Here is a 26056-nt window from a genome sequence, read left to right on the forward strand (position 1 = left end):
TGTGTGCTCATGACAAAGTGGAGTTGAGGACAAATAAGATTTTGTGCCCAAACACTGTCACTGAAATTAGTGAGAAAGAAAGCTTTAAAACAAATTTTCTCATGTTTCAGTATATTTTTGTCATGTTATTTTGTGTAGCGTTCTGTCCAAGTTGCAAATTTAATTTATGGAGGGGGAAAAAAAAAGAAGCAAATTTTGAAATGAAAGCTGCATCACTTGTTAAAGAGAATTTTTGCAAATTGACACTTCTGCTGAAAATTGTTATACATTTTATTAAATCGGAGCAAATAGACTTTTCAAAGAAGAAATAGTAGCTGATTAATTTGATATATATATATATATATATACATACAGGTGCTGGTCATATAATTAGAATATCATGAAAAAGTTGATTTATTTCACTAATTCCATTCAAAAAGTGAAACTTGTATATTATATTCATTCATTACACACAGACTGATATATTTCAAATGTTTATTTCTTTTAATTTTGATAATTAGAGCTTACAGCTCATGAAAGTCAAAAATCAGTATCTCAAAATATTAGAATATTACTTAAGACCAATACAAAGAAAGGATTTTTAGAAATCTCGGCCAACTGAAAAGTATGAAAATGAAAAGTATGAGCATGTACAGCACTCAATACTTAGTTGGGGCTCCTTTTGCCTGAATTACTGCAGCAATGCGGCGTGGCATGGAGTCGATCAGTCTGTGGCACTGCTCAGGTGTTATGAGCCCCATCTCTATGGGGTTCAGGTCAGGCGAGTTTGCTGGCCAATCAAGCACAGTAACACTATGGTCATTGAACCAGCTTTTGGTACCTTTGGCAGTGTGGGCAGGTGCCAAGTCCTGCTGGAAAATGAAATCAGCATCTCCATAAAGCTTGTCAACAGAAGGAAGCATGAAGTGCTCTAAAATTTCCTGGTAGATGGCTGCGTTGACTGTGGACATCAGAAAACACAGTGGACCAACACCAGCAGATGACATGGCAGCCCAAATCATCACTGACTGTGGAAACTTCACACTGGACTTCAAGCAACATGGATTCTGTGCCTCCACTCTTCCTTCAGACTCTGGGACCTTGATTTCCAAATGAAATGTAAAATTTACTTTCATCTGAAAAGAGGACTTTGGACCACTGAGCAACAGTCCAGTTCTTTTCTCCACAGCCCAGTTAAGATGCTTCTGACGTTGTCTCTGGTTCAGAAGTGGCTTGGTAGCCCTTTTCCTGAAGACGCCTGAGCGTGGTGACTCTTGATGCACTGACTCCAGCTTCAGTTCTCTCCTTGTGAAGCTCTCCCTAGTGTTTGAATCGGCTTTGCTTGACTGTATTCTCAAGCTTGCGGTCATCACTGTTGCTTGTGCACCTTTTCCTACCCAAATTCTTCCTTCCAGTCAACTTTGCATTTAATATGCTTTGATACAGCACTCTGTAAACAGCCACACCTTTCAGTAATGACCTTCTGTGACTTACCCTCTTTGTGGAAGGTGTCAATGTTCGTCTCCTGGATCATTGCCAAGTCAGCAGTCTTCCCCATTATTGTGGTTTCAAAGAACGAGAGATACCCAGAATTTATACTGTAGGGATGGTCATTTATTCAAACTCAAATGTAAATATTCTAATATTTTGAGATACTGATTTTTGACTTTCATGAGCTGTAAGCTTTAATCATCAAAATTAAAAGAAATAAACATTTGAAATATATCAGTCTGTGTGTAATGAATGAATATAATATACAAGTTTCACGTTTTGAATGGAATTAGTGAAATAAATCAACTTTTGATGATATTCTAATTATATGACCAGCACCTATATATATATATATATATATATATATATATATATATATATATATATATATATATATATATATATATACAAAAAGAAAAGAAAAAAAAATTATTTTTATTTATTTATATATATATTTTTTTTCTCTCTATGCACATCTTGGAATTGATGCTGTATATCGTTTCCATTTTAGTCTTCTTAACAGCACTCTTGTACATGGGTTTGTGCATTTTGGAAATATATTATAAATGTATTTATTTTTTAAATATATAATTACATGTAATTTCTTAAATATATTAAAATATTATTCTTATCTCATAAAGAAATTGGCAGTCTCTTGTACATGTTTGTGCATTTTGGAAATATATAATGCATTCAATATATAATTACACATAATTTCTTAAAAATATATTAAAATATTATTTAATTTTATCCCTAAATTTGAATAAAAATACTAGTGAGAAAGGCTTAAAATATAGTGCTCAAGTCATAAGGACTTTTAAGATTTTGAAAAAAAAAAATTAAAAATGTAGTAATTGAAATACGTTTTCCAGCTTGATATGCTATAATATGTGATATTTACCAAAAGGTTAAAAGGACTAAAAATAGTCAAAAGCACTGCATACTGTAGTGGTGCTGTACTGTACTCTCTGCCGCTGTATCAAAGGGCAGGCAGGATAAAGACACAGACATCAGCCACTCAATCTCAAAACAAAGGTGCTGTGACATTTCAGTGATAGGCTCAACAAACATCGTCAGAGCTCTGTGTTTGAACAGCTTTGCTGCACGTTTGTGCCTGCATGGTTTGTGTTACGCACAACAGCGGCAGGATGTGTACACATACAGTAAGTGTGCCCTATCATTGTGTGGTGGCCCTTTTGCACCTGACCGGTCTGTTACCTTCCCCCTCCCCACCCAGGTGCAAGTGTAACGGCCATGCCAGCGAGTGTGTGAAGAACGAGCGCAGCAAGCTGGTGTGTAACTGCAAACACAACACAGAGGGCCAGATTGCAACGTGTGCAAGCCCTTCTACAATGACCGTCCCTGGAGGAGAGCCACTGCTGACAATTCCAACGAGTGCCTGCGTAAGTTTGGTCTTCAGTGTTTAGTCGACTCTTCCTCAAAAAAAAAAAAAAAAAAAATTACGTTCAGTGGTTTTCCTCATGTAAAGGAAAAATGAAAATTGTGATTTATTTATTTACCATTATATCATTCTAGACCTGTATAAAAATGAGCCTTTTTTTTATATTGCCAAGCTCAATAAATTGAGCAATCATCATAATCTTTTATTGAAACAGATTTGTGCCCTATATTCTAAATATTTATGTGTATATACACTACCAGTTAACACTTATATAAAATTTTTTTTTTACCTTTATGCAGCAGTTATGAAAATAAAAGCAACAGATATTCATAAGGTTATTTAAAAAAAAGTAAATGTTTTGGGGTTTTTTTTTTTTGCATTTTTAAAATAATAATAAACAACACTAGTTATTCACTGCTATTTTTTTCTACCAGAGATCTCGAGTTTCATTCACGTTTGTTGAATTAAAATTTTAAAAATGCTGTAATAAGGGTGCAAATGAGATTCTGTTCCTCTCACTGTTTTAATATATTTTAATGATGATTTAATGTTTTTTTTAAAGCTAGCCTATAAATCACCATTTATTTTCCATGTGCGGAAAGCAAGTGCTCGAAAATCATGCTTAAGATAATGCCTTCTGTTGTATTTCAAGAGAAAAAAAAAGTAATGTATCCCATTAATGTCTTCTCAGAAATTGAGTTGAATAAGTAAAAAGATGCACCCACCCATTTGACCTCGGTCATGAGTACATCGAGAACTACAGTCTTTCCCCACAGACTAACCTCCTCCATACTGAGTCATTTTTGTTTTCTTAAACCAAAGTTATATTGTATATGGAAGGGGTGTCTGGTGTCCTCCCTCCCCTTCTTTGGACACATGCATGCAGACACTTCCTGGAAATGCATGACTAATGTGCACATCTGATGTACAGCAGCCTGAGACCCAGTGTTCTCACACCCACACAGCTCCTGCTCCTCCATCATCTTATTTCCACTGTCTCTCTCGCTTTCCATTTCTCTCTCATGAACATGTCCACTAATTGCTGAAGCAGAAATCTTACTCGAAATCCTGATGAATGCCAAACCACATCTGCGTAATTCAGTTCCTTTACCACCCCAGATTTTTCAAGCGTTTATTTCACGTTCAAGTGTGATTGTGTGCGTAATATTCATGTTAATTTACATTGAAGTTCTGACTGAAGTTTGTCTCTCTGTTTCAGCTTGTAGCTGTAATGGAAAGAGTGCCGAATGTTACTTCGATCCTGAGCTGTATCGTGCCACTGGTCATGGAGGTCACTGCCGCAACTGTGCTGACAATACGGATGGGCCGAACTGCGAGCGATGCCTGGATAACTACTACAGAGATCCCTCCGCCCAGCGCTGTCTCTCCTGCAGCTGCAACCCTGTTGGTGCGTAACAAGCAGTGGTGGGCCATCAGGGGAAGCAGGGCCTTCTCTGCTGGCCCTATAAAAAATAAAATTGTGTGAAAAATGTTTTTATTGATTATTTGGGTATCATTTTCATTGGTGTAATGTCCACAAAATTGCCTATGATTAGTTTAGTTGCGTTTGAACTGGAATATCCTACATAAAAAAAAGCCTGAGGCCAGCACTACAGATAGTGCTACCCTTTTGTTGAAAGAAGTCACATCTGATTTTGTTACGAGCATTAGTGACAGAATCATCAGCCAATCAAATTTTGACGTTCAATGACAGCCCGCCCTCTGGGTCTAGCTACGTGCCCAGTGCTACCCCCAGCGTTAGACCCATAGACATATAAAATACCTAGACGCCTCATTGGCCGCTTCGGTCCGTCGCTGCGATACGTCAACACGTCTGCCATGTTTGTTAGGGCAAGACTGCCTTAAAAACAAATGGAGGTAAACGGAGGAGCTGCGGTTTGTTCGGGATAAAAACACGATAACGTTTACATTTATCAACTGATTTCAGTGGTTTGTGATCTACATGGAGTTAAAATTAACTCTGCCTCCAGTTATTTAGTTAGGCTTGGAAAATTAATAATTTTCTTAACAAATTGTAAAAGCTCACTCACACTCGTGTTGATTTGGTTGATTTTTTTCGGTTAACAATTCTAATATTGATGTAGTATAACTGTGACATATACATGTAATGTAATTTTAATGTACATTAAATGAAATTATGTTTTTGCTTTCTGTCTTCAACCCCAACATTTTAGCTTTTTTCGTGCTTCAGGTCAGAACACAGCTCGTTCCCTTCGAAATACTGAGGGGAAAAAATCGAAATGATACATCTTTAAGCACTAATAATTTACCATCATTGAGAAAATTGAATAAAACCAGCAAATACAATCAAAAAGGGACACACTGGTAGTTTGCTTTTTATTTTCATAGCACTCTATACAGATAAAAACTCCACAACAAACAATAACAAATATAACTGATAATCCTTTATGGATCCAGTAAAACTTAGTTACAGCTTAGTTACAGTGGTAAACTAATATGCACTGATGCACAGTAAAAATTTATTAAAAGTGATATGTAATATTAAAATGTATATGTAGTACAAGTTGTAGTAAAGTGAATAATATAAGCGAGTACAACAGCACAATAACATAACTGATATAATAGATTTATAATAGCACAAATGTAATACAATAATAAATAAATGAATAACAATAGATGAATAATAGCAAGTAGAATATGTAATATCAAGGGTGGAATAATACAGAATAGACAATAATGAAGAATAAATTAATAGTAAATTAAATAATCGTGAAAAGTACAGTTTTATAATGGTATTTGTGTAATAATTATTAAACAAAGACACAACTAATGACAAGCAAACAATTGTGGTCAATGAATTCCAAATTGTTTAATTAATGAGCTCCTTGAGTAATTTTTGTGTGTGTGTTTTATTTATTTATTTATTTATTTATTTTATTTTTTTCAATGAATGAGTAAAATAATGTAAACAACTTGACAAAGCTTGACATTTTGCTGTACAATGCAAATTACACACACCCATGCAGAAAACACAAATTTTTAAACGGTCGTTTATTTTCAATATGTTACTAAATAGGAATGTTTGGGGTGTGAGTGTGTGCAGTTTACATTGTACAACAAAGTGACAAAATATAGTTATGTTTAACACAGACCAGAATATGACATGCCCCCAATTTCTATAAATCTAAATTAATAATCATTATTACAACATAAAGAGCAATAATTAACAATGATTTTGTCATGATATTGCAGCTTCACTCACTAAGGAGTTCCTGTGTTTCTCATTTCTAGGCTATTTACATTATGCAGTTTTTGTGTAAATGCACATACATTACTTGATCAGCATTAAACAGCCTGTGTAAATAATTTTAAATGCAGTCTGTAGTATTGTGATTGACTTAAGAAACTGGTTATTTTTAAATATTTGACAAAAACGACAGAAACATTTAATAAGGTAATTATATTGCTATAAAAGTTACCCTTACAAAGGTTAAAAAATGCTCCTGGAAGTTCTGGCCATTCATTCAGGGCTATTCTGGGTTTTAACTAGTACAAATACAACATTAGGCTGTGGAAGTATAGCCTAGTCTCTTGGAAAAGCAGGGAACATGCTTTCTTCAGCTTTCCTTAAGGTTTGCTTTGTCCTGTTTGCAGTTGGCTAAAAAAAAATTATATAATCAGTCCACAGTTTTATGATAAGCTGTGAAATCCTTATAATCTAGTGATGATAAACTTACTCTTTGTAAATGAGTAGTGAAATTAAAGAGAGATGCTTTAGCTCCATCCCTATCCTGACAGTCTGACACGGTCTTGTCAAAGTGCTCACTGTACATATTGTGCTCATAACACAATTTAGTTTATGATATAAACTACAATATAAGTTAAAACTTAAGAATTCGTTTAAACTTTGATTTCTTATAAAGTCTCAGCTTTCACTGCTTACTAGCGATATCGGTAGCTATTAATAGTCTGACACTGATGGCTAATTAAGCTGTCAACATAATGCTAAAAATGACCAAAATGATGAGTATTGTATCATGCACATTGTTATGGAGGTGTACGTGGTGCTGTGTGGTGTGTCGATGTCCAGCGTTTGTACAGTTTTGCTGCTTTGGGCGCGTCATCATTAGAGTGACGTGAACCCACCCTAATCTAGCCTACTGTTGAAATTGTTGATCAGCCGTCATTGTTGCTGAGAGCCTGTGTGCGGCATAATATGTGCATTATATGCATATGGCTGTGTTAGCTGTAACAGAGATGTTTACAGTTGCTTACTGAAGGCCCTGACTGAAACCCCACGGTACGCCACTGGTAATAAGGCATACTGCAAGGTGGAAGATGCATAAAAAACCATGATTGTTTAATTTTGTTTTATTTTATTTTGTTTTGTTTTTTTGTTTAGTTTTGTTTTGCTTTGCTTTGTTCTGCTTTGCTTTTGTTTTTTGTTTTATTTTGCCTTGTTTTTTGTTTGTTTTGTATTTTTGTTTTTGTTTTGTGTTTTCTTTTCTTTATTTTTCATTTTATCATTTTGTTTTGGTGTAAATTTGAACGGGCCCCCAGAACTTGAGTTTGTTTAACTGGTTCTTTGTCTACAGGTTCTCTCAGTACCCAGTGTGACAACACTGGCAGATGTAGCTGTAAGCCAGGAGTGATGGGAGATAAGTGTGACAGATGCCAGCCTGGGTACCACACACTGACTGCGGCAGGCTGCAGGTAAAGTGCTTAAACTCATCCATGCTGGCGTGGCTTAAACCACCAACCTGCAACACTTTCTTACACTTTTTAACTTTTTAAGGATGCCAGAAGCTGTCCTTCTTTTCGAGGTTATATTTGATTTGCAGACCCATTAATCAGTTGATTCCTTCTCCTTGACCTTCTTGCTCCCTCTTTTCCCTCTCCAGACCCTGCTCTTGTAATCCAGCTGGAAGCACGCAGGAGTGTGATGTCCAGACCGGACGCTGCCAGTGCAAGGAAAATGTGGATGGATTCAACTGTGACAGGTCAGACTCAATACTTTAGAAAAACATTCATGCACATGTTCACGCACACAATGGCAACTGTTATGGCTTTTTAAACACCCCTGCTGATAGTGTTGTCCATACTTGACTTGTTCACAAGGACCAAAGTTATAATTACTAGGATTGATTTAAATATGTTCTCAAATTAGAAGCGAGTCATCAACAGAATTAACTCGAACATCAACAAAAGCCCCATAAAAATTGTCTGCCTTTCAGCTCCTGCTCTGTTATGAAGTCTGTCAAAGCTTTTATAAACATGTTTATAAGGGGCGTCTGACGTCTACACTGTTTTTCTTATGGAAAGTCCCTATGTGGGTGACACACAGAGGCTCTGAGGCCATGCGTGTGTCTGAGAAACAGAATTAGGACTCTCAGTGTCAGATGGAAGAGAAAATAGCTCAGGGATGGCAAAGGTTTCCCAGCAGAGAGCCCTCAGCCAGACCATGTAGGGCCTCCAGACTTGCAGTCACCAAAGTTGAACTAGCCTAGTGTTCTGCTTGTTGACCGATGGGCCTTCTCTAAATGTTTCATTATGTGTCTTAGTGTAATTAATTCTTAAAAAGAAAATAATCAACTTTTTGAAAGGAGTCTCTTACACTCACCAAGGCTGCATTTATTTGATCAAAAATAAATTAGTTTTTTGTTTTAATGTATTTTAAAATAAAATTGTGGTGTTCTGCTCAATATTCTAATAGAAACCATGATATATATTTTTTTCAGGATTATTTGATGAATGGAAAGTTCAAAAGAACAGCATTTAACAGCATCTTCACTGTTACTTTTGATTTTAATGTGCTCTTGCTAACTAAAAGTAATCATTTCTTTTAAAAAAATCATACTGACCGCAAGCTTTTGTGCAGTAGTACAAAATAAACATTACAATAAAGTACAATAGTTATAACAGTTCAGTGTTATAATCAACTCATTTGTTTAGTTTTTTCCACAAATATTTATATTGTTATTTAATTCAAATGAATAATCTGGATATTTTTTCATTGGTTGGCAGCCTTAATTTAAACATGCATCCCAAATATTTGGCATTTCCAGTTTGATTTTCCATAATCCCAGCTCTCCTGCTTGCTTTTGCCTTGCACTTTGCACAAAAAAAAAAAACTCTAACCCTTACATTTACTTGTCGGCTGTGACATTCCTCTCAGTCACCAAGTTTGGCCACACATGAACTGGATAATCCCTGCAGTATGTACTCATGAGACACACAGACAAAGGGGGAGAAGTGAAAAGACAGATTCAGGAAGGGCGAAAGGAGTGTGTGTCTGAAGCGACAGCTCTTGATTTATGTGTGACCTGTTTTTAGAGGCCTTCGGATGATCTCACTGATGTTAACTGATGGCTTGCTTACTTCACTCACTCTACACGTTATGACCTGTGGGGCCCACATACGAAATCAAAAAACAGTATTTCTCAATAATTTAATGCTGAATAAATACCAAATCACAACATTTCACAACCCCTTTTGTGAGAATGTTTGCTAACACTTTAGATTGGGGAACACACATTCACGGTTAATTAAGAGTTTTCCCTCGATTAAACTCCTAATTTGCTGCTTATTAATAGTTAGCAGGGTAGCTGTTAAGTTTAGGTATTGGGTCTGGTTAAGGGATTTAGAACATGGTCTTGCAGAATAAGGCATTAATATGGGCCTAATAAGTACTAATAAACAGCCAGTGCACTAGTAATATACATGCTAATAAGCAACTAGTTAACAGTGAGAGTTGGTTACTAAACTAAAGTGTTACCAAATATTTTATCCACAGATGTATATATGGTGGTTTAAAAACATGTTATAAGTGTAATTGTAATTACTATAACAATAATTAAAATAAATATCATGACAGCAATTAAAACAATATTTAGTAATAAAATAAATTATTATTATGAATTAATTATTAAAATGTTCCTCAAGAGTAACATGTTGTTAAATATTAAATAAAACTAAATTTAAAGAAAAATCCACAAAAACTGATTAGTCAACCGGCTCTCATCGTTCACTTTTTAAGGACCTCAGAAGCTGTTCTTATTCTCTAGAAGTTGATCTTAGATTGACAGACCTTTGACAGTCTTTTAAAGTTGATTCCTTCTCCTTGACTTTTTTTTTTTTTTTTTTTGCTCCCTCTTTTCCCACTCCCTTCAAATCCAAAATAGTATTTGTCATTTTTAATGCTGAGGAAATCACATGGCATTTCACAACACCTTTTGTGAAAGTAATGTGACCTCATTACTAATAATGACTTTTGCATCTTTCTCTCAGGTGTAAACTGGGCTACTTTAATCTGGACCCCCAGAATCCCCAGGGATGTACTCCATGCTTCTGTTTCCAGCATTCCACTGTGTGTGAAAGTGCTGATGGCTACCACATAGACAAAATCACCTCTACCTTCGACAGAGGTGAGTATCCATCCAACAGTGTGTCAACACCCTCTGTATACTAATTGCTGATGCTATAATGTAAAATCAGCCACAGTTACAAAGGATTGTGACATGGAGAATGAATAATATATCTTATGTATGACTTTGAATAGATGAAGAGGGCTGGAAGGGACAGCAGAGAGACGGCTCTAGCGTTCCAGTGCAGTGGTCACCCACCTCTCGAGAAATCTCACTCATCTCAGAAGACTACTTCCCCATCTACTTTGTGGCTCCAGGTATAATAGCAGACATGGTTTTCTCTGTATGTTAAAGGGGCAGAAGGTTTAATGCATAAGACTGGTCTAATCATCTGGGATATTTTCTTGTAGAGAAATTTCTTAGTAATCAGCTGCTGAGCTATGGTCAGAACCTCACGCTGAACTTCAGGATTCAGCGACATGATGCTCGACTGTCAGCGGAGGACATTGTGCTGGAAGGGGCTGGGCATCGTGTTGCTGTGCCACTTATTGCCCAGGGCAATTCCTACCCAGGAGAGGAGACACAAACCTTTGTGTTTAGGTGAGGTCTTTGAGTTCCTTTTTGTTAAAACTAGCGCTGGTAATTGCTTAAATCAAATGTTTCCCATTTTAATATATTTTAAAATGTAATATATTCCTGTGATGATAAAAGATGAATCAGCAGCCATTACTCCAGTGTCACATGATCCTTCAGAAATGTTTCTTGAATGTTGCTGATTTGGTGCTTAAGAAAGATCTCTAATTGTTATGGAAAAAAAGTTGTGATGCTTAATATTTCTATACATATTTTTCTGGGTTCTTCAATGAATATAAATTTTATGTTATAAATTACGTACATTCAATTATTTATAAAAATCAAATGCATCAGAATACAGTGACATTAATTGCCATATTTATCCGCTCATTCGTCTCTTTGCAGCTCACTAGATTTATGCATATGAGTGTAGCTTATCCGTTGTACTTGAAATGTTAAATATTATCTCTTGTCATTTAGACTCCATGACACAACTGACTATCCTTGGAGACCCACCATGAAACACGCAGACTTCCAGAAACTTCTGTACAATCTGACTTCGATTATGATTCGTGGAACCTACAGTGCAAGAAGTACGTCTACTAATTAACTGAAGTAGAGCATTTGTTTTTAGACACTGTATAAAGACTAAATAGGAACGTGTTTTGATTTGTTTGATTACCATGACCTTGAGTTGAGTGTTGCGAGACTCTTAAGGTGATTTTAACTGATACGTAATAATCTTTCTGCTATAGGTGCTGGTTATTTAGACAACGTGTCCCTCGTGACTGCCCGCCGTGGCACTGGAACTCCTGCTCGTTGGGTTGAGAAGTGTACGTGTCCTCAGGGTTACTTGGGGCAGCACTGTGAGCAGTGCGATCTGGGATATAGGAGGAGCCAACCTGAGCTTGGCCGCTTTAGCAGTTGCGAGCCCTGCAACTGCAACGGACACAGTGACACTTGTGACCCTGTGACAGGTTTGTCATCACAACTGACTTATTTGTATTGCATTGCCATATTGTTGATATATCATTTACTTATCTTCTCTCAGGAGACTAGATATTGATTTCACTGTTCATTATCTGGATGTGGGCATTACGGAAGGTCATTTGCATACATTTTAAGATTTTAAGAGTTGTGAAGATACATATTCTGGGATTTTTCTAAATAGACCATGCTTACACAAAATTCACTGTGTACATATTAGACTGCAGTAATCAAGAGTAGTAGTGCTACTTTTGCCTTTGCGTTTATATAATGTTGCCATCTTGTGGTGATGTGTGTTATTACATGGTAACTTTGTTTCGTACTTGCAGGATTGTGTAACTGCCAGCACAACACCGCCGGCATGAGCTGCGAGAGGTGTAAAGACGGGTTCTATGGTGACTCTACGGTCGGCTCATCTTCAGACTGTAAAACCTGTCCATGCCCCACAGGTGCCACGTGTGCCGTGGTGCCCAAGACCAAAGAGGTGGTCTGTACAAACTGCCCAACTGGAACCACAGGTACAGGCTCTGAGCATTCAATCTGTTTGGAGATTCAATATTGTAAATAATATAGCACATAATCATCCCCAACTTTAACTGTCTCCAGGTAAGAGGTGTGAACTATGTGATGATGGCTTCTTTGGGGACCCTCTTGGTGAAAATGGTCCAGTCAGGGCATGCCGTGCCTGCAGCTGCAATAACAACATCGACCCCAATGCTGTGGGAAACTGTAACCGAGAGTCGGGCGAGTGCCTCAAGTGCATTTACAACACCGCCGGCGTCTTCTGCGACCGTTGCAAAGAGGGTTTCTACGGTGATGCCCGTGCCGCAAATGTAGCTGACAAATGCAAACGTAAGTGAAACAAACAAAGTACTGCCATTCAAAAGTAAGATCATTAAAAAAGAAATGAATACGGTAACACTTTAGAATAGGGAACACTTATTCACTATTAACTATGACTTTTCCCTCAATAAACTCCTAATTTGCTGATTATTAATAGTTAGTAAGGTAGTTGTTAAGTTTAGGTGTTGGGTAGGAGTAGGGATGTAGAATTAGGTCATGTAGAATAAGGCATTAATATGTGCTTAATTAGTGCTAATATTCTAGTGATATGCATGCTAATAAGCAACTAGTTAAGAGACCCTAAAATAAAGTGTTACCATTAATACTTTTATTTAGCAGGAATGCTTTAAATTCTTCAAAAGTGGCAGTAAAGACATTTAATATCTTAAAAACAATTGAAACTCAATGTTTCTTGAGCACCAAATCAGCATCGATTTCTGAAGGATCATGTGAAGACTGAAGTAATGGCTGTTCGTCTTTGCCATAACAGGAATAAATTACATTTCAAAATAGAAAAAAAAATTACATTGTAAAATGTAAAAAAAAAAAGAATAATAATATTTTTAATGTAATAATATTTCACACTATTACTGTATTTTTAGCAATAATAAAATATGTAAAAAATAAATAAATAAGATGTTTAGGGTCAGTAAGAAGTCTCTTATGATCACCAAAATTGCATATATTTGATCAAAACTACATTAAAAACTGTGATATTGTGAAACATTATTGCAATTTAAAATGTTTAAAAATGAGTTTTTATTAAAAATTTTTAAACATTTATTTTTCCACCTCTGCAGCGTGCTCGTGCTCTCCGTATGGTACAGTGGACAGGAAGACAACCTGCTCTCAGGTGACGGGTCAGTGTCAGTGTCTTCCCCATGTCATTAATAGAGACTGCAGTGCGTGTGAGCCCGGTTTCTACAACCTACAGAGCGGCAAGGGCTGTGAACGGTATTTGAATTATTTCTCTGTCCCGTTCTTTATTGACCTTGACAAAACTGCAAGTTTAACACAAATCTTTAAATTTGTTTCCCCAGATGCAACTGCAACCCTATTGGCTCCACAAACGGCCAGTGTGATATCGTTAGCGGCCAATGCGAGTGTCAGCCTGGGGTCACAGGTCAACACTGCGAGCGCTGTGAGGTCAACTTCTTTGGATTCAGTTCGTCGGGTTGCAAACGTACGTTGTCCTGTTATTTTGCCTTATCAGCACTAAATGCAGAATTACTTTATCCGTTTAGATTTGTTCCATTTACCATTAGTCTGTTTTTGCAGCTTGTGACTGTGACCCAGAAGGCTCTGAGTCTGCTCAGTGCAAGGAAGACGGGCGTTGTCAGTGTCTCCCAGGCTTTGTGGGAGCTCGCTGTGACATGTGTGAGGAGAACTACTTCTACAACCGCTCCACACCAGGTTGCCAGCAGTGTCCCAACTGTTACAGCCTGGTCAGAGACAAGGTAAGAGGTCATCTTATGAGCACAGCACTTTTTGTTTTATAACAGAACAGACAACTTCTAACAACTCTGAATTTATTTTTTATTTATTTATTTTTTTCTGTACAGGTGAACCAGCAGAGACAGAAGCTTCATGACCTACAGAATTTGATTGATAATCTGGACAACACTGAGAATACAGTGAGTGACAAGGCCTTTGAGGACAGACTGAAGGAGGCAGAGAAAACAATAATGGACTTACTGGAAGAGGCTCAGGCTAGCAAAGGTATTGTCTGTCAATATAGTAAATTTTCTAAATGTTTCTTTATAGTTTTAATAGTAATCATTTTAAATAGTATGACATGTTATACATCTGCTATTTACATTATTTAAAAAAAAAAAAACATTTTTTAAATCTGATTTTTAAATAATTAATTGGACCTCAAATTGGATAACTACATGAAATGGAAACTAAAAGATATTTGAAAAAGCCAAAAAAGGGAAGGAAATTGATTCATTATATTTTCACTTAATAGTAGAGCAGGTACATTTTACTTTGCATCATCATTATTCTTTTATCTTTCATACAGAAGTGGATAAAGGCCTTTTGGACCGTCTAAACAACATCAACAAGACCCTGAACAACCAGTGGAACCGACTGCAGAACATCAAGAATACTGTGGACAACACAGGAACGCAGGCAGATCGAGCACGTAACCGAGTCCGTGATGCAGAGAACCTGATCAGCACTGCTAGAGAGGAGCTGGACAAAGCCAAGGAGGCCATCAGTAAAGTGGTGAGATTTCTACTACACTGCCAAGGGAGCATGTCGTAATGTTCCACATATACCTTCAGCTAATGGTAGCAGAGTCCATTAAAATTTCTCTCAGTTGCCAATATTTCTTTATTTTCATCCTTTTTGTCTGTTCCCATAGGACATTAAAATACCCACAACCTCTGGAGATCCAAACAATATGACACTTTTGGCAGAGGAAGCCCGCAAACTGTCCGAAAAGTGAGTTATAATATTTCATACGGTGTTAATATTTTCATACCACCTAATACAGTTTTATTTAACATTTATCTATGGCTCTTTACACAGACATAAAGCAGATGCAGATCAGATTGAGAAGATCGCGAAGGATGCCAATGACACATCCACTAAAGCCTATAATATGCTAAAAAAGGCACTCGACGGCGAGAACAAAACAAGCAGCGACATTGATGAACTCAATAGGAAGTATGTCGTGGACATCACATTTTATGCGACTTTTTTGTCTTGTCAGTATTCTGTCATTTGACTTTAAGAAAACATTTCAAATGCTGATGGTCTAAAATGCTGTTCAAATGTGCTCAGATATGTTGAAGCAAAGGATCTGGCCAAGAACCTGGAGAAACAGGCTGCTAAAGTACATGCTGAAGCAGAAGAGGCAGGAAACAAAGCTCTGAAGATCTACGCTAACCTGACCAGCTTGCCCCCAATCGACACCAAAACATTAGAGGTGCTGGTTTCATAATGAATTATAATTCTTACTGAATCAACTTGGATGCAACTATAATCCAATCTCTTGAATTTCGCTCAGGATGAGGCCAATAAGATAAAGAAGGAGGCTTCAGACCTGGACAAACTGATAGACAAGACTGAGAAGGAGTACAACGACCTGAGAGAGGACCTGAGGGGCAAAGAGACAGAAGTCCGCAAACTACTGGAAAAAGGAAAGACTGAGCAACAGGTACATATGCTTTTTGACTTTTAATGTGCTTGTTTTGTTGTGTCTATGGAGTTAGTTTTTAAAATACAGTGATAGGAGTCTAAGAAAGAAACAATGAGAATATTTAGTTGCAGCTCTTTCACGTAGTTAATATGTAAGTCAAGCGCATGCCATGAGGCTCAGGAGCCACTTAAATGATACTGATGAGAGACAAGTGATAGCGCTGGTCATAGTCTATAGTCTCATCCTAATCTGATTGAGTTAAATGTCATGCTCTTAATGAAAGAGCTGGACCATGAACTCAGACATTGTTTTTATGAAACCTGCTCACAGTGTGAGTTACTTTTTTAGATGTTCGATAAAGCTTGGCATTTTATGAATAGCATTATTTTTAGACTAGATGTGAAATGTATTTCGTATTTGTTCCCCCACAGTATTGCTTTTCATTCCTATAAGTAATTGTTTATGATAAACGCAGTAAATTTCTTGTAAGTGCAGAATTTCACCTTCTGAATGTTACCCAGACAAGTCATTGAAGACAGTAGTGCAAAAACTCAACCTTTCTGTGTTTTTCAACTCTCTTTCCACCTGTGTTTTCTTCAGACGGCTGATCAGTTGTTGGCACGTGCAGACGCAGCAAAGGCTTTGGCTGAAGAGGCAGCGAAAAAAGGAAAATCTACTTTCCAAGAGGCCCAGGAAATACTGAACAACCTTAGAGGTCATTGTGTAAAATAACTTTCATTCATAATGCTCAAATTAAAAAAATAAAAGTAATATTTTAGAGAGAGAATAACGATCTAAATATCAAAATAAATGAATATTTAAATAATATTATATTTTTAAAAATGTATTTATTAAAATTTGTGATGCACATTTAGACTTTGACAGGAGAGTGAATGACAACAAAACTGCTGCTGAGGATGCCATGAGGCGAATCCCAGAAATCAACGCGACAATCAATGAAGCCAATGAGAAGACCCGACGGGCCGAGGTGGCTTTAGGCAATGCAGCTGCTGATGCTAAAGAAGCTAAGGGGAAGGCAGAGGAAGCTGAGAAAATCGCTAATGATGTGCAGAAGGTACATGTTGAGTTTCAGATGAAGAGCATCAAAACCATAAAAAAGTTGTGGGATGTCCGTTTCCATATCAAACAGTACCTTACTGTATTCACTTTGCTTGTTTTTAATCAGGGTTCGGCAAAGACAAAGGCTGATGCAGAAAAAGCTTTTGAAGACACCATGAAACTGGATGGAGAGGTGACCAACATGATGGACCAGCTCACAGCTGCTGAGAAAGAGCTGGAGAAGAAGAAAGCTGAGGCGGATGCTGACATGATGATGGCGGCCATGGTGGGTTATGGCCTTGACTATTTGTGTGCAGCTTGTTTTATAGCCATATTTTGACTTTGTATTGACTTTGCTTTTCTTCACAGGCTTCTGATAATGCTAAAGAAGCTGAGGGCAATGCCAGAAAAGCCAAAAATGCTGTCAAGACAGTGCTGAACACAATCAATGAATTATTAGGCCAGCTCGGTAAGACTTTTTTGTTGCTAATCAATAATCCACTTTTTTGTGACCGAAAAAATATGTTTGAAATCATACTGTGTGTATTTCCTGTGTCATGCAAGATCTCATCCCCCTTCCTCAATGTTTATTCAAAGATGTTATGTGTTATCGCGATATTTTGTTGTAGCTTATCAAGAGCTTTTCCAGTTATTGCCATTTTGAACTATAATTAGAACCACTAAAAACAGTTTACAGTTGTTAAAACAAAGATGAAATTAAATATTAATATTAAATGAAAAACTTGTCGCTTGTCATTGCGCTACAGGTGTCCCGAGTTCGAATCCCGACTCGAGGACCTTTTCCAATCTGGCCCCCTCTTTCTCTCCCACTTCACTTCCTGTCTTATCTACACTGTCCTATAACAATAAAGGCAAAAATGCCAAAAAGAAAAAATATATATATATATATATATATATATATATATATATATATATATATATATATATATATATATATATATATATATATATATATATATATATATATATATATATATATATATATAACATTTTAGAATAGGAACACTTATTCACTATTAACTATGACTTTTCCCTCAATAAATTCCTAATTTGCTGCTTATTAATAGTTAGTAAGGTAGTTGTTAATTTTAGGTATTGGGTAAGATTAGGGATGTAGAATAAGGTCATGTAGAATAAGGCATTAATATGTGCTTAATTACTACTAATAAATGGCTAATATTCTAGTAATATCTATCTATCTATATTTCAGTGAAAAACAACTGAAAATTATAAAAGTTGTAGCTAACTGAAATTAAATAGGTACTAAAATTACAAAAAAATTAAAGCTAAATAGAAATATTTAAAAAAATGAAATGACAAAAAACTAAATTGAAATGAAAACTGTAAAGCTAATTCCAATAATATAACATAATGTAATATAATATGGGCACACTTTATTTTAAGGTCTAATTCTTGCTATTAACAAACAATTAACTATGACTTTTATTATAACTCCTAATTTGCTGCTTATTAATAGTTCGTAAGGTAGTTGTTAAGTTTAGGTGTTGGGATTAGGGATGTAGAATGTGAACATGCAGAATATGTGCTTTATAAGTACTAGTAAACAGCCAATATGTTAATAATGAGCATGCTAATAAAAACTAGTTAATAGTGCGAATTGGTCCGAAAATGTTATCTGGCTAACCAAAATATAAAGAAAAGAAAATATTTAGCTTGAGCATTTTTAGCTTATACCATTATTGATGATAATTTTCATTTTCCTTGTTATATTGTGCAAGAAAAACTTATTTCTGTGAAATGTAATGACCTCTTAACACACATTTTAATATAACAGCACCTTATCCTCTTCCAGGCAACATCGATAAGGTGGATCTGAGCAAGCTGAATCAGATCGATAGTGCCCTAAAAGAAGCCAAGGAGAAGATGGCAGGAAGTGAGCTGGACAGGAAGCTGAAGGAGCTGAACGACATCGCCAAGAGCCAGGAGGATATGATCAGCGACTACGACCGTCAGATCCGAGAGATTCGAGCGGACATCGCTAACCTCAACGACATCAAGAACACTCTGCCAGAAGGCTGCTTCAACACTCCGTCTCTGGAGCGGCCTTAAGCTCTCCACGCCACACCGCTCCGTCTGCCTTACACTCCCTGTGTTCTTCCACATCCCTCGTCCGTGCCGCGGACCTCCACCCTCAACCAAAACAGGCTTTGTTTTGTTTCGAAATCTTTTACTCGCATTTTATTTCCTTTTTATTAGGTTATTGTTTGTATTTCTACACATTTCTTCGAAATCATGTTTTACAAACAGAAGACAAAAGCAGCTTTGAATTTTTTGATATGCAGAAATGCTACGTGAAGAGAACTCCAAGTAATGGCCGTGGTTTTTTTGTGTGAATGTGTGTGTGCGTGCGTATTGTGTGTGTGTGTGTGTGTGAGCTGTTAGAGGCCTCGAGTTGAACCCACATGACTGCACCACCTCCAGCTCTTCCTCTCAAACCTTTACAACCGAATCAGAATTCCAACCTAATCAGAAGCCAAGGCGTTTGTTTGAGGAAGTTTGCTACTTAAGCTAGTGTATATCATCATCGGTAACGCTACTCGCTCAAAGCTAACAGTGAAGGAATCTTAATTTGTTCGTAATGCGCATCTTCTTTCGCCCCTCGTGCCAGATTTGGTACCGAGAGAGAGTCGAACACGTAAATACAGTATTTCAGTTCATGTGTATATAAATAAATAGTTCAGTACTAAAAGTTGAGAAAATCCCTGCATGGCTCAGCTGACTTTATACATTTCATGGTTGCCAGACATTTCAGTTTTGTGTTTGTTTGTTTTGATTTTTTTTCAGACGCTGCTGCTTATTACTGGTGTCCTGCAAAACACATTAACATGAGCAAAACTCAACACTATGCAACTTTGTACATTGGCGTAGCAAGACTTTTATCTGATACACTGGTGCTAATAATTATTTCAAATGTTATATTTTTGTGTGAATGTTGTTGTTTTTTTTTTGGTTTTTTTCTTCCTTTTTTTATTATAATATAGAGATGAGGAACTGTTTTTTTGTGTAAATATGCTTAAATGATTCAGGAACGGCTGATTTTTAAACCCAAGACCCAACCAGCCACCTCATTGGTTCATTTGCGAGAGAGAAAAAATAAATAAAAATCAGCCAAAACTTCTGCATAATATATATATATATATATATATTATATATATAAAATATGTTCTGTGGTATAATACGCTTGCCTGTATACATGGCTCAGTGTTGCATCATAGCTCTATCATTTATTTTATTTGTGGTTAATTTTCAGCGGATGGTGATGCGTAATGTCTTGACCCTTTAACTTGCACACCCCCACACGTGATCCACATATGTCTCTAATATTTCATATTTATCGGAATGATTTGCTTTACTTGAGATGGTAAGCTTAATCGCACGTTGCTAGTTAACCATCTTTTTTTAGTGCATAAACGTTTGGATGTAATCCTCTAAATGTGGACGTCGCATCTTAAGTTAAAGAGATCTTTGATGGTTTAGTACATTTCACTGTTTGTTTCTTACTGTTACCGCATCCGCAGTTCCTTCAGTTACAGTCTTACTCTGACAGGTTTGCTAAATCAAGCGGTTCCTCGGCTGACGTATTGAGAGATTCAACTATGGAAAGTGCCACTATAAAGCATTAGATTAGACATAGACCTCCCCTCTCTACCACTGTGGACATAAGTGCAACACGTACACGTTTATGTATAAAACAGTATTTTTAATTTATAAAGTATCAAGTATTTGTGATCTGTTGTTCTGCAGTTAGAGTATGTGTTTGCTGCACAGTCTTTATGTGGTCCTTTGGTTCTAGAGAGTGTAATGGTTTTTAAAGACTCCCTTCCTTCTGTTTTAATCAAGGCATTCACAAACACACACCCAAAGGACCTGACACACCTCTGCTTGTTACCCATTTGCCTGTAAATTCAATCGTAACATTTGAATAATAAACAGTGGTTATTACAGGACTCGCCAGTGTGTCGTTCGCCTTCATTTTCTATTCTTTTATATTACTGTGTGTGTGCCCCAGAACAGCAGGTTTCAGAAGTTCTAAAAGTTAAGAATTCCCAAATGTGAGCCTGTACCACAAAACCAGTCTTAAGTCGCTGGGGTATATTTGTAGCAATAGCCAAAAATACATTGTATGGGTCAAAATTATAGATTTTTCTTTTATGCCAAAAATCATTAGGATATTAAGTAAAGATCATGTTCCATGAAGATATTTTGTAAATTTCTTACCATAAATGTATCAAAACTTAATTTTTGATTAGTAATATGAATTGCTAATGACTTCATTTGGACAACTTTAAAGGTGATTTTCTCAATATTTAGATTTTTTTGCACCCTCAGATTCCAGATTTTCAGATAGTTGTATCTCGGCCAAATATTGTCCGATCCTAACAAACCATACATCAATGGAAAGCTTATTTATTCAGCTTTCAGATGATGTATAAATCTCAATTTCGAAAAATTGACACTTAAGACTGGTTTTGTCATCCAGGGTCACAAATATTATGACGACAACTTTTCTCAAATATAAATTTTAAACTGTACAAAACATTTGCTTTTTTCATTTATGCATTTAGCAGTCACTTACATTGCATTCAAGGTACACATTTGATCAATTCTTGCTTTCCCTGGGGGCATATAAGCACGTTGCTATGCACTAAAATATATATATGTTTAATTCCTTCTATTAAAAGCTAGGACTGTCAAAGGAATAAAGTAGTTAAGATTATTTCTCATTATTTTTGACCAGTTTTTTCAAAGCAGAATTAAACAGTAATATCCATCAATATGTAAAGAAGTGTGAAATTCTAAAGTTTGCGGTCAGTAAGTTTTTTTTTTTTTTTTTTAAATGTATTTATTATTTTTTTAATTTTCTTTAGCAAGGATGCATGAAATTGATCAAAAGTAACCGTAAATGCAGTAAATGTAAATTTCAGTTCATCAAAGAATCCTAAAAAGAATGTTTCATGCTTTCCATTAAATATCACAACTGTTCTCAACATTGATAAAAACATAAGAAATATCGGTGACACTTTATTTTACGGACCAATCCTCACTGTTAACTAGTTGCTTATTAGCGTATTACTAGCATATTGGCTGTTAATTAGCATTTATTGGGCACATATTAATGCCATATTCTGCATGACCATGTTCTAGATGCCTTAACCCGCCAGAAGCAAATTAGGAGTTTATTGAGGAAACCGTTATTTAAAATTGTAATATTTCACATTTTTACTGTATTTTTGATTTTAAAAATAATGCTGCCTTGATGAGCATAAGAGACTTCCTTCAAAAACCTGAACAAATCTCACTGACTACAAACTTTTGAACAATAGTGTATATACAGTTGACTTCAATGACTCTCAAAAATACTTTTTTTTTTACAATAAATTGTGCATGGACCTTCTATAGCACCCTCTTGTGGTCTTCTATGAGTCCCTGGACCCTGTTTGAAAACCCTGCTGAAGATTATATACAGTACATTAATTAAACATTAAATACATATGTAGGCCTATAGTCCAAAATATTTTTCAGATTATTAATCTATAGTGTACAGCATATTTAAAGCGTATTCGTATCATAATAGCAGCGCAGTAGACAGTATTGTGTAGGCCTGTCTGTGTCTTTGTTGCTGTGCAGGAAGTGACACAGACTCGTTACCAAATCTAGTTGGTCAGTGTTACAGACAGATTCACTCATCTGACACAAAATCAGCACTATTAGCAATGTCGTTCCTAAATACATTTGGTAAGACTTCGCCATGACTCAGCGGCCATCATCATATGCGGTTGTATTTCAAATCCGATTAAATTTGATTAAATGTGTTTTTCTCCTCCACAAGCCTGAAAGTACAAAATGTGAACTAGACACATAATGAAAAGCATTGTGCCAGTTTTGGCCTTAACAGAGTTTCCAAAAGTCATTTACATCTTTAACATAAGAGGCTCTCTTTAATATGCTGGCAGTCATGACTCTAAAAAAAGAAATAAAGAGAGTTTTTCTCAAAATCCACCAGACTGATGACTGGATTGAAAGGAGCGATCATGTGAACTGTCATCTGCAGAGTCAAATCCTTGAATCACTCGAATCAAATGAGTTTATTATAACGTTTATGGTCATTCAACTGAATTTAAATCTTTATTACAAAATAACTGACTTATTGCAAATGCACACAATGGTCCAAAAAGAAATGGGACACTTATAGCACATTAACGTGTCTGATTATATAACAAAATATCAGTAACACTTTACAATAAGGTGTCATTTGTTAACATTAGTTAATGTATTAATTAACATGAACGAACAATGAACACTACATTTATTACACTCTTTCTTAATCTTTGTTAATGTTAGTTAATATAAATACAGTTGTTCATTGTTTGTTCATGTTAGTTCACAGTGCATTAACTAATGTCAGCAAACAAAACTTGTGATTTTAATAAAGCATTTGTAAATGCTGAAATTAACATTACCTAAGATTAATAAATGCTGTAGAAGTATTGTTCATTTTTAGTTCATGTTAACTAGTGTAGTTAACTAATGTTAACTAATGAACCTTATTGTAAAGTGTTACCAAAATATCAAAACAAATGGTTTTGTTCTTAATTTTAAGTCTTATATTATATTTTTATCATTTCAAATCTAACAAACCTCTTTTGTGAAATGTTTTGTATAGAAAGAGTGGGTTTTATTTTTCTTTAAATAGTATAAAATAATATTTATTTTCCATTGTCTTTTATTTTAAATAAATGCCACAATAAATAATGCAATGACATTTATACATTTTTATTTTACTTAATTTTATTTTACTTAATTTTATTTTTACTTAATTTTGTTTTATATAAATCCAAAGTAGCACTAAGAACATTTCAAATATTAGAAATAAATATATATAATTTCAAATAAATGATGTTTCCATAAAAAACATTAAGCACCACAACTTTCAACATTGATTTTATTTTATTTTATTTTATTTTATTTTATTTTATTTTATTTTATTTTATTTTATTTTATTTTATTTTATTTTATTTTATTTTATTTTATTTTATTTTATTTTTTATTTTATTTTATTTTATTTTATTTTATTTTATTTTATTTTATTTTATTTTATTTTATTTTATTTTATTTTATTTTATTTTATTTTATTATTTTAAATATATACCACAATATACATTAATGCAATGACATTTATAAATTTGTATTTTATTTTAAATATATTTATATTTTAATTCAATGACATTCATGCATGTTTATTTACTTTCTTATATTTTAAATAGATGCCACAATATACATTAATGCAATGACATTCATACTATTTTATTTTATTTTAAATATGACACATTATATATTCATGTAATGACATTAATATTTTATATATTCACTCCAGTGAATATACAAAGTATATGTATATTCAATGGAGTGAATAAATACCCATCAGTACAAAACCTACAGAAAGACATAAAATGAAAGTTGCAGTGTTTTCTTGATATAATAAGTAAGAGGCAGGTTATTTCTTGTATTTTGATTATTCTCAGTGATCTATGAGAGGACTTATGAGACTTTCCCATTCTCTCTCGCTGTTTCTTATCGTGTCCTGTCACAGTGTGTGTGTGTGTGTGTGTGTGTGTGTGTGTGAGGGTGTGGTGCTGGCAGCGTCCTGCGAGCAGCAGACAGGGTGTGTTTCACACTACACCATGCCATTCTCTGCGGCCGGAGGGGAAGGGTATGAGCATGTTTACCTGGAGAGCTTTAGGTGGGGCTCGTTGCGTCTGTATGAGGAACAAGGTGTGGAAGATAAAGATGTGTGGCGCTGGATGTTTGGGTGTGTTTTGGTAATGCGTAGCTGAGACACCTCTGACTCAGCCCAATGTCTTTCCTTTCCTCTCGGAGAGTTCGTGACAGGGCGTAGCCAGAAATTCACTGCCCTCAGGCCTTGGATTTTTCATGAGTGCAGTATATTTGGCTGTTCTACCAGTGCGGTTCAGTTTGTGCCGGTATTTTGATGACAGCTGTAGTTTTGATATCTAAGCAACAGTCAAATGTTTTTTTTTTTCTTTACTACTCATTTTCAAGATAATGTAAATAACTAAAAAGATGCCCAAGTCATTATCCATGTACCCAGTTCAACACTACAGTGATTCAGTGCCAGTACAGACATTATATCATTTGTAAACCACAAACACTGAATAAATAACATTTAGCACACAATAAGTGAGGTAATTTCTTCTGTAGTGTGTTCTTTAAGTTCACTTGATGTATTGAAAGTTGGTTTTTTTATTGTTTTTCAGTAGATGTGTCCTAACATGTAATGCTATCTTGTTGTGGATCAGTTATTCTGCATAAATATGCCTGTAGATGATTGTGTGATAAAGAAGAAAAGTGAAATCTCAGACTGTTTGCAATTGTTACATTTCTATGGCTTCGGTTTGGTGGTTTGGTCTTCAGTTGGGTGTGATTCTCTTGCCATCATTCTCCTGCCATGTTATGAACTTCTAGAACATAATAATAATAATAATTGTTATCAATTTGATTATTATTAATAATTTTATCTGCAGGTACACATTAGGCTGTCGTCTGATGTTGATTCCTTTAAATCTTCACTTTTTCTTTGGCTTTTGGCTCAATGTAATCCTTGTCAGTCTATCTATTTTATTGTACTGTATCTCCTTGTTAATATTTGTATTTGATTGATTTACATTTTAGATTGTACAGCACTTTGGTCATCAGCAGCTGTGTTTAAATAAAAATGCCTTGTAATATATAATGTAGGCTAATATAAATATAAATTACATTTTTAATATTTTGTTTATGCACACATATTTAAATGTTTTAGTACTTTATACTTGACATTTTATAGTAATTAAATAAGTTTTTATTTTAGATTATGATTTTTTTTTCTTTCTTTTTTTTTTTTAAATACATGGACATGGATTTAAATAATAGGCTACATTTTTAAAATTGGTTTATCTAATTTGTATCTTCTTCTGCCTGTTATTTTGTGTATCATTTTATTAATAAGAGTAGGCCTACTATGGATCTATTACTATCACATACTATCAAATATCTATCACATACATCCTCGAGCATTAATATCCTACTTTTAATATCATAGTGCACACTCAGATCCAAATAATCTGAAGCATTGATGAACAATGGGTTTAATTGTTCTGGTGCTGTGGTTAAAGGCATTTAATCAAA

At 35.3% G+C, this 26056-nt stretch overlaps 1 protein-coding gene across 1 annotated transcript in view; it reads left to right on the plus strand.

Annotated features, from left to right (window-relative positions):
* The window catches only part of lamc1 (laminin, gamma 1), a 59337-nt gene extending 39073 nt beyond the window's left edge, over positions 1 to 20264 (plus strand). Inside the window, 26 exon segments of the mRNA XM_058748820.1 lie at positions 2708 to 2784; positions 2787 to 2873; positions 4092 to 4280; positions 7450 to 7567; positions 7756 to 7854; positions 10142 to 10278; positions 10413 to 10535; positions 10629 to 10818; positions 11272 to 11384; positions 11547 to 11768; positions 12108 to 12296; positions 12385 to 12630; positions 13422 to 13575; positions 13662 to 13804; positions 13900 to 14078; positions 14184 to 14340; positions 14645 to 14850; positions 14990 to 15069; positions 15157 to 15294; positions 15412 to 15556; positions 15638 to 15787; positions 16370 to 16484; positions 16645 to 16844; positions 16956 to 17114; positions 17198 to 17297; positions 18663 to 20264. Of these exon segments, the coding sequence (XP_058604803.1) occupies positions 2708 to 2784; positions 2787 to 2873; positions 4092 to 4280; positions 7450 to 7567; positions 7756 to 7854; positions 10142 to 10278; positions 10413 to 10535; positions 10629 to 10818; positions 11272 to 11384; positions 11547 to 11768; positions 12108 to 12296; positions 12385 to 12630; positions 13422 to 13575; positions 13662 to 13804; positions 13900 to 14078; positions 14184 to 14340; positions 14645 to 14850; positions 14990 to 15069; positions 15157 to 15294; positions 15412 to 15556; positions 15638 to 15787; positions 16370 to 16484; positions 16645 to 16844; positions 16956 to 17114; positions 17198 to 17297; positions 18663 to 18919 (3973 nt within the window). The 3' untranslated portion in view covers positions 18920 to 20264.
* The last annotated feature ends 5792 nt before the right edge of the window (positions 20265 to 26056 follow it).

The sequence above is a fragment of the Onychostoma macrolepis genome, chromosome 02, assembly GCF_012432095.1.
Source record: "Onychostoma macrolepis isolate SWU-2019 chromosome 02, ASM1243209v1, whole genome shotgun sequence".
Classification (NCBI taxonomy): Eukaryota; Metazoa; Chordata; class Actinopteri; order Cypriniformes; family Cyprinidae; genus Onychostoma; species Onychostoma macrolepis.